General features: G+C 46.1%; 1 protein-coding gene across 1 annotated transcript; it reads left to right on the top strand.

The window, feature by feature from the left end:
* Nucleotides 1-795: 795 nt before the first annotated feature.
* LOC311315873 (kelch-like protein 41b) lies at nucleotides 796-4,619 on the top strand (the record flags this gene model as incomplete). Its single annotated transcript, XM_084446575.1, has 6 exons — nucleotides 796-1,911; nucleotides 2,202-2,359; nucleotides 2,642-2,749; nucleotides 3,161-3,346; nucleotides 3,651-3,797; nucleotides 4,508-4,619. The coding sequence occupies 6 exons, from the start codon at nucleotides 796-798 to the stop codon at nucleotides 4,617-4,619; spliced, it is 1,827 nt and encodes a 608-aa protein (XP_084302701.1).
* Nucleotides 4,620-9,750: the final 5,131 nt, after the last annotated feature.

Genomic DNA, 9,750 nt, shown 5'->3' with positions numbered 1-9,750 from the left:
GAGGGCAGTGAGTTTGAGGGTGAAGTGGCTATTTAAAGACCAAGACCTAATGCCCCGCCCTCTTTATCCACTGATCAAGAAACCCTGGGAAAACAAGGAACAGCACTGATAGGTGGAGAGAACTGTCTGTCAGCTTGTCTGTCACCTGTTGTAGACACAGCTGCTACCCAACACCTTTCAGCCATTTTTAGTACAAAGCCTCCTTCAGTCATTTGATGCAATCCAATCAAGAATATATGTCCATAAAAGAATCATAGTTAAAAGAAGAGAGAAGAAACTAGTTTATCCTGTTTAAAACAGTTGCTTGGAGGTTTTTGGACTACTCAGTGAGTAACAAATGACAAACAATAGACTGTTCTTGTTTTAAGCCAAGGAAAGACAGTGGAAATATTGATCTATAGACGCACAGCTAGGATCAGACTACAAACTAGCCAGTCGCTTTAAATAACATCATTGTCAGTTATCAACCAGTGTTAGCCACATGACACTGCTCTAGCTGATTCATTGGTATATCCCCAAATGTCCAGTTGCTTCTTTCACTCTGTGACAGCTGCGTGGGACTATGGCTCTGCATGCAGATTTGGCCAAGGCAGATTCTTCTGGGCTGAGGTTGGCTGGGGCAGGGGGCTATATTTAGAAGGGGGGGACAGGATTAAATTGCAGGGGCTTCAGACCGGGAACCTTTTCTTTGCTGTGTCTTTTCCAGCCAGGAGCAAGAGCCAAGAGGACCTGTGGCCGTCATATCTGCCTCCTCTCCACAATCCACCATCGTTTTTCCCCTCCTGACGCACCGCCATGGACCCCAAAGCCATGAAGGAGGAGCTGCGGCTGTTCCAGAGCACCTTGCTCCAGGACGGCCTGAAGGAGCTCCTGAACGAGAACAAGTTTGTGGACTGTACCCTGAAGGTGGGCGACCGAAGCTTCCCCTGCCACCGACTCATCATGGCCGCCTGCAGCCCTTACTTCAGAGAGATCTTCTTCACCGAGGACGGGAAGGAGGCGGAGGACACCAAGGAGGTGGTCCTCGAGGACGTCAACCCCTCCATCTTGGACATGGTCATACAGTACCTGTACTCGGCCGAAATCGACCTCACCGACGACAACGTGCAGGACATATTCGCCGTGGCCAACCGGTTCCAGATCCCGTCCGTATTCACCGTGTGCGTCAACTACCTGCAGAAGAAGATGTCCGTGTCTAATTGCATGGCCATCTTCAGGATGGGCCTGGTCCTCAACTGCCCCAGGCTGGCGGTCGCCGCGCGGAACTACATCGCAGACCGCTTCGAGACCATAGCTAAGGACGAGGAGTTCCTTCAGCTGGCCGCCCACGAACTGTTTGCTATCATCGGCGGTGACTCTCTCAACGTGGAGAAGGAGGAGGTGGTGTTCGAGGCACTGATGAACTGGGTCCGCCACGACAAGGAGAAACGCGTCAAGGTCCTGGGCGACGCCTTCGACTGCATCCGCTTCCGCCTGCTGCCGGAGAAGTACTTCCAGGACAAAGTGGAGACGGACGAGATCGTCAAGTCAGACGTGGAGCTGCAGAAGAAGGTCCAGGTGATCAAGGAGGCGTTCGGCGGGAAGCTTCCAGAGAAGCCGCCGAAGAAGGAGGGAGCAGATGAGGAGGGAGTGGATGAGGAAGGGGTTGAGCAGGAGGGGCTCTTCCCCGGGTTCCTGAATGACAGCCGTAGACACGGCATGTACGCCCGCGACCTCATCCTGATGGTCAACGACACAGCGGCGGTAGCCTACGACGTGATCGAGAACGAGTGTTTCCTGGCGGCAGTGTCCGAGCAGGTCCCCAGGAACCACGTGAGCATGGTGACCGAGAAAAACCAGCTGTTCCTGATTGGAGGACTGTTTGTGGAAGAGGACAACAAGGACATGCCCTTACAGTGCTACTTCTACATGGTTAGAAAGCTATGTTTTGTTTTGTTTTTCATAGCACTGTTCATTTTAATTTCATGCAACTGTCAAATAGCATTGAAGTTTCTTTAAAAAAAACTTTAAAAACATGACATACAAACAGTACCCTTGATCTAAAAATAGAAAAAGAGACATCCTCAACTGAGAAAAAGTGACAATATTGTAAATGCATCCATATTTGCTAGATTCATTTAGACTTAGTTGGACAGAGTGTTCAATGAAACCATACTGTCTTTCAATTCTGTACGTTCACTATGTCGTTCCTGTCTCTACAGTTAGACCACCTGGCATCCGACTGGGCAGCCCTTCCTCCTATGCCCTCCCCTAGGTGCTTATTCAACATGGGAGAGTGTGGGAACTTCCTGTTCGCCGTGGCCGGGAAAGACCTCCAATCCAGCGTGTCTCTGGACTCTGTGATGTGCTACGACATTGAGTGAGTGGGAACGATCTCAGGAGTTCGCTCTGTCGGCACAGCATGTATAGATGCAGGTGACACCTTAAGTGCCCTCTGGCAGGAGTAGTGTTAATCTCCTGGAGAAGGGCATTCATGGGAAGTGGGTTCATAGTATCATAGGGTCCACTGAGAATTGCATGCACTGTCATACTCACATACTATACAAGGTACCATGAATGTTTAAGAGGACATCACTTCATAACACGTAATTTGGAGTTGATTCATAATGTACCTACCTCATACTGTACCTACCTTCTACAGGAGGATGAAGTGGAGCGAGACCAAGAAGCTGCCCCTGAAGATCCACGGTCACTCCGTGGTCTCCCATAAAGGCCTGGTTTATTGCATTGGAGGAAAGACAGATGACAAGTAAGAGTGTGTGTGTGTGTGTGTGTGTGTGTGTGTGTGTGTGTGTGTGTGTGTGTGTGTGTGTGTGTGTGTGTGTGCGCGCGCGCACGTGCGTGTGTGTGTGGAGGGGGGCTGTGTGTCTGTAAGGGGTTGACCATGTGGTGTTAGCAGCCTGCAGCTGTCTGTGGTCTATCATTCTAACCACTTTTCTCGACCATTAGGCCTTCAGTATGCATATTTTTACAAGTCTGTTTTTCTTCTGTCACTCCTGAAAAAACACATGTACTGAGCTATTGCCAAAATATCAGGTCTGTTCTCTATCTGGTCCAAATTTGATTGAATCTAAATTAGACGAACGGTGAATCTATTTAAACTTTCCATACAACAACAAGCAGCACCACATTGTGAAAACGCTGTTTTTCTCCCCCACAGCAAAGCCCTGAACAAGATGTTCGTTTACAACCACAAGCAGTCAGAGTGGAGGGAGCTGGCGGCCATGAAGACAGCCAGGGCCATGTTCGGAGCAGTCATTCACAATGGGAAGATTGTGGTGCTCGGTGGGGTCAACGAGGAAGGCCTCAGTGCTGCCTGTGAGGCCTATGACTTCAAAGCAAACAAGTAAGAGAGAAGTGTTGACTACTACTTTGTTTTTACCTATAAAGAACACTTCCACACCCTCTTTTTTCTTTCTTTCTTTCTTATTATTGTTTTCACAAAGTCACAATTTCAGATATTTATTGCTTAGAGACCTTGAGACCTTCTACATCCATCATCCATAACTCAATCTGTAAAAAAAACTACCTCTCTCAGTAGTGAATAGTGTGTAACTATTTGAAGACTAACCTTCACATGTATAATGCTACTCAGTACATTTCCAGGTACTAGTGCCATTAATGCACACTGTGGTGGTCTTCCTTCCCAGGTGGGAGGACTTCATAGAGTTCCCCCAGGAGAGGAGCTCGGTGAACCTGGTGAGCTGTGGCGGCTGCCTGTACTCCGTGGGGGGGTTCACCATCGTCCAGACGGAGAACAAAGAGGTGGCCCCCTCCGAGGTCACTGACGTCTGGCAGTAAGTCAGCATGTCTTATTTGAGAGATTGTTAAATAGTTTGGCAGCTTCCACATCCAGCTGAGGGCAGCACAGAGCCTAAAAACCTACCTCTTTAAAAAGGCCTTTGACTGTTAAAATTGTGTTGTGCTTTTTTCAGTTGTGTTTTTGTTATGTTATGCTTTTAAATTTGTAGCACTCTGGGATTTTCAAATGAAAAAAAGTGTTATAAATAAAATGTATTATTAGTAGTAGTAGTAGTAGTAGTAGTAGTAGTAGTAGTAGTAATATAATGATGATGATTATTATTATTATTATTATTATTATACATCTTGTTTGTAATAAGTTAGAACAGCTGGTAACACACCTGGCATTAAAATGTGTTTGGGCTGATCTGATTACAATCAGATAGTGCTAAACCACATGAAAGTACAAAACGCATTGAGGACAGATTGTGATCCGATCAGCCAAACCACCTCCGGAGGTGGTCAGGGATTCATTGTGACCACATTAAACACAAGTGTGAATGCAATTGTGTTTTCAGTCCACATACAGCAATGTTTAACTGATGTGACGTACGGTTGTTTGAGCTGGATAGAGCGATCTGATCTCAATCGGACCTCACTGGAGACACATGTTAATACCAGGTGTAAATGTAATGGGGTTAAATCATATCTAGATACAATCTGGATACGAGGCGCGTTTTCAATACGTTTTTTCTTGTCACCGTAGGTTCGAGGAGGACAGCAGGCAGTGGAGCGGCATGCTGAGGGAGATGCGCTACGCAGCCGGGTCCTCCTGCGTGTCCATGCGCCTCAACGCCGCCAGGATGCCCAAACTCTAGACGCCGCCGCCTCATCGTGCGGCCTCGACGCCGCGCCGCCGCTAGTCCCCTGCTCGTCTTTAGGACGGCTCGGCTCTCTGGACTCTGACTGCTAGTTGCGTTCAGATGTTTTACCATCGTCTCCCGTCTCTCGTGTCTCAGGTGGTTTTCTGCATGATAACAACTAAAGGATTGAGCTTTGAGGGAGACTCAGAATAAGCACCATATCCTTCGTCACAGCTCTATTCACACTGTTTCTAGCTCTCTTTTTTTGTAAAATAAACATTTGTAAACTCAGAGTGATCTTTGTCAGAGTGTCAACATGTTGATTAGTGTTTTGAAAAGGTGTCAATTGAAGGAAGTGGAGTCTGATTGTGACCTGGAAAAGACCAGTGAATGTAAATATACTGTAAGTTTGATCATCATTAACTTAAAAGGCCTGCTCAAACAAGTGCATGAAGACAGTATTCATCTGTCATTGTTGTATATGTACGTGTACGTTAAGCCATTATGCTGTAGGATTCCACTTGAGGAAAAAGCTGTAAAAACCTGACATGAAAACTTAAATATTTTGACATTAACCAATTCGTTTATTAGGGTGCGCTAGGCTAAAGCGATCTAAAATCATTACAAAACTTGTTCACTCTTTTTGAGTTAACAAAAAGTTTACAGAGAGAAAGCACAGACAACGGATATAAAGCACTGGACAGAAGCATCTGTGCTCTACCTGCAGGAATGTTAGGACATGTTAAAACAGTGTTGTGGTGATTATTTGGACAAACTTGTTGAACATGCTAATGCTGCCTTTTGTAGGGACATGATCAAGTCCAGTATACAGAACAATAAATTATTTTTTAGCCTCTGATCTGCATAGTCAATGAGAGGAAGATATAAAATTTGCTTTTGATCTAGCATTAAAAGTATATCAGACCTCTGGAACTGAAAGAACAGCAGTCAGGTCCCCCTGGGTGGCTTCAGCTCATGCGTGGGGGATATTGTTATTCCTCTACTGTCAGGCGATCGCTGCAGATCAAGAGGCCATGGGTGCGGATTGACGTGCACAGCCCGAATGCCCTCGGACTTACGGTGAGGCCTGGCCCGCTGATGACAGCGCCCACTCCACGCGCTGGGCCGGCTGCCTCTGGCTGGTGTAGCCGAACAACAGGACCGCTGTCCGGGCAGGTGAGAGCCCGTGCTGATGGGGTTGTCCCCAATAACCTGCGCCCAGTAAGATGGGCTGCGACCAGTCTGACTCCCAACTTGATCTTGTCCATGGCTTTGATTAATGCCAGGTCATTGGCGAATAAGACGTTCATTACAGCTTCAGTGAATAGCATTTCATTAGAGCTGAGCAGCTAATAGCTATGCAAAGTGTGGTCTTTCTAACGTGTGTGTGTAGGTGTCTGTGTGGTTGGCAGGCTAGGAGAGCCCCTAACCTGCGCAGTCTACAGTGTGTGTAAGAACATGCACCTGTGGCTCAAACAGGATCAGAGGAATATCTGCATAGTACATTGCCTGGTGAGTGTACACACACACACACACACACACACACACACAAATACACAGATGTGTACACACACAGATGTGGTGTATTCCCTGACCTCTGACCCCTCCCCCTGCACGCCGGGTGAGCAGCGTTGGGCCTCCGTCTACATGTTCAGCATGAAGTGCTGCCCACCCGGCATCTCACCCTCCCAAGAGGTGGGTCACCCTCGCACTGTGTCACCCTCCCACAAGAGGTAGGGCGAGTCCACGTCTGCTTAACTCCCGGCTGTATTCTGAGTGTACATTCTGCTCTCTGATTGGCTCCCAGGTACATCGAGTAAATGTGTGACATGATGACAGAGGAACCCATCGCCCCCCACAGCAAGTCCATAATGATCCGCTACATTATCATGACGCCGGTGCCTCTCTTCAACAAACAGCGCAGGCTGCCGACCCTTCTACAAGGTCTATATAGGAGACATGTGGGTTGCCACCACTTAGCAGGAATGCGACAAGATGTAGTAGGTCCCACACAAACACACACACACACTCACACCCAGTGTTTGTCACTAACTGATCCTCTCTCCCTCTCTCTCTCCGCAGGGACTTTAAGATGAAGGATGGGTGGGCGGAGAGCCCTCTGAATGTGACGGTGCAGGGAGATGTTCTTGTGGTCATCTACCATGCTCACTCCACCCTTTTAAGACACCTGCAGGCCAAGGTACACACACACTCTCACAGGCTGACACATAAATGTTTTTCTAAAAACATAGCTGTATAACAGTTTTTTGAGTAGCATTGAGTATGGATGCTGTCCATCCTGCTGTGTGTCATCCAGATGGCATCTTTGAAGATGTTCCAAATCCAGTTCCACACAGGCTTGTCCCCAGAAACGCCCCACCATCAAGTGTGGCAAGTAAGACAAGCCTACACATCACCGCCATGCTCAGACACAGTGCCTGTTTTCTTAGTGTTGAGAGAATACACACATTATCGCTGTCTCCCCCCCCCCCCCGGAGAACTACCCGGACCTGTTGCAGGTGAACCTGGACATCGAGGTGGAACCCAGGGACCGTCCCAGCACACGCACCCCACCCTGGGACAACTTCCCCACCAAGGGCCTCAACCCCAAGATCAGCAGGAGATCCTCACCAAGTTTGGTAGGTGCTTACGAGTACTGTAGTCTCGTATCAGTCCCAGCTAGCCACTGCGTCTGCTACTCCTGTATATTTTGTGGTATTCAAATATTCACAGCTGGCCTCTGTATGGAGATTTATAGCCGACAAAATAGCTGCTAATTGTGGATCCCCCCTCCAAGATAAGCCGGAGCTGCTGAGACAGCCAGGCTCCTCAGCCTTCTACAACGCTGAAAGCCCCAGGCCTCCCAAGAAACCAGTGGGCTCCACCTAGGCAGTCACCCCAGAACTTCTTCCAGACCCTCGACTGGGACAGTACGACAGACAGCACACGACACACACACGATTTCTCCTTCTGAAAAGACCCAGTTCCTGACAATGTCATGCCAAACATTTCCTCCTCTGATGTTTATGATGCTTTTTGACTTACCCAGGTGAGGCCCACTAGTCTGTTTCCAAAAAAGTGTTTGTTTGATTCGATATAGCCAATTGACCTTATGCACAGCAACATCATGTTTATACAAGGTGCATCCACTTAAACTGTCTGTTCTAGAGTTGGTCTTCAGAATTATACATTCAACTTTTACATAGGCCACTAACTTGCTTTGTCTGTTAAACCAGTCATATAGGTTATCCAATCATGGAGAAGACAGTCCAATGTATTAGGAAATTGAAATAAAACGCATGTGAAAGTACATACAAAAATATGAAAATTTATTTCTGAGCACATTTGTGGCAACTACAAAAAGTGGATGTCATAGTAGTAGTAAGTGCATGTATCATTTTGAAGACATTAACATCCTGAAAGGTTGAAATGACATCCCATAACATGAACATTCAGCTACATGCTGCATACAGGTAACACATCAACACGCAGTGTAGACTTATGGAACACATCAACAGAAACATGGACTGATGGAATGTTAATGTGTGCATCAATCTGCCATCCAAATGCTGGTTGCTCCTGCAACCAGACTTAATAATAAAAATATGTAAACATCGAAACATTACTTCCTTACAAATGCTGATAATAAAAAAAAGAAAAATATTAGAACCTTGAATATCTGCACCTCAAATTGGCCAGCCCTCTACCCTGGCTATATCAACATCTCTTTGGTTGTCTGCTCTATTACATACTGACATGGGAAGCCTTCATATTAATATCTCCCTGTATTATTGACATGTACACTATTAACATCACTTTGGTTTGGTTCTCTCCCATGTATTTAGGCCTACTACAAAAAAACAACTATGTGTCTATCTTATTTATCTTTGGCTTGGTTCTCTCCCATGTACAGTATTTAGGCCTACTACAAAAAAACAAACTATGTGTCTGTCTATCTTATTTATCTTTGGTTTGGTTCTCTTCTATGTATTTAGGCATACTACACAAACAAACTATGTGTATATTATTTATCAATGTCACCTGCTTAAGGAAATTGATCAGGCTTTCTATACATTAAACAGCCTGTAAAGTACCTACTGTAGAATTACGCAATGTCCATCACCCAAATGTTGCTGTCAAGGACTGCATTGAATTCAGCCCGGAAGTCTGGGAAATTGTCATAGCTGTCAGCCAATTCTAAAACCCTACCACATGTGCGTCCTATTGGCCGTCTTGTAAATTCAGACATCTGTGAAAACTGCACAAGTATAATGTCACGTGATCAAATTTGATCCTGTGGTGAACCTAAGAAACCTGCTCAGTTTGTCTTCGTCCATCTCTCTGATGTAACGTTTTAGATGATGTCCTACTTCCTGTTGTCTGGTACTCGTATCTGCTGGGAGATTCAGTAGTCCCATTACTTTTTTAGGTGATGGTTTGAGGTCTGCATACATCTCCGAAAGCTCCTCACGATTCAAGGTAAACTGGTTCCAAATAACACCTCTCCAACAGTCTATCACATACATGGGCTTTTGCGCAAGCTCTTTGTGGGCAATTTCCCTCAGGATCTCTGGGAGATTCTCTGCAGTGACTCTCCTTCTACAATCGTAGTTGTCAAGGACTTCCACAAGCTCTTCTGAGTCAATGGAGGTGAAATCTGCAAGGGCTTGTCGGATGATCTCACCTGGGGTTATAACATGTTAAAAAGACAGCACAGAAAAGTGGTTAGATCAAAGGATCACATCATACTATACAGCTACCCGGACCCTCCCTCTTAGCTGAGACTATTGTATTTGTATTGATTTATTCTTGCGCTGGTACTTCAGCATGGATTATGCTCTTTGATGCCTGTTTAACACAAGGTGATGTACTTATGATGTGGTGACTAGCAGTTCTCTTGACTACGTTTGATATACTTGTTGTAAGTCGCTTTGGACAAAAGTGTGCTAAATTACTATAATGTAATGTAATGTACAGCTGTAAATACTAAGTCTCTGTGTGTGACATTTTCACATGCTAAAACAATTTTTAACCCCGCAAATAGCCTATAACTTCCCTGCTAACTGTCCTTATTAGTATTCTTGCTTTTTTCTACTCTCTGAGTAGAGGAGAGGTGGGGGGGGAGAGAGGGGGGGGTTGCGACAGT

This window comes from Borostomias antarcticus (genome assembly GCF_949987555.1).
Source record: "Borostomias antarcticus genome assembly, chromosome: 12".
In the NCBI taxonomy this organism is placed as follows: Eukaryota; Metazoa; Chordata; class Actinopteri; order Stomiiformes; family Stomiidae; genus Borostomias; species Borostomias antarcticus.
Note: the sequence above shows the minus strand (reverse complement) of the source record. Positions and strands in the feature narration are given on the sequence as shown.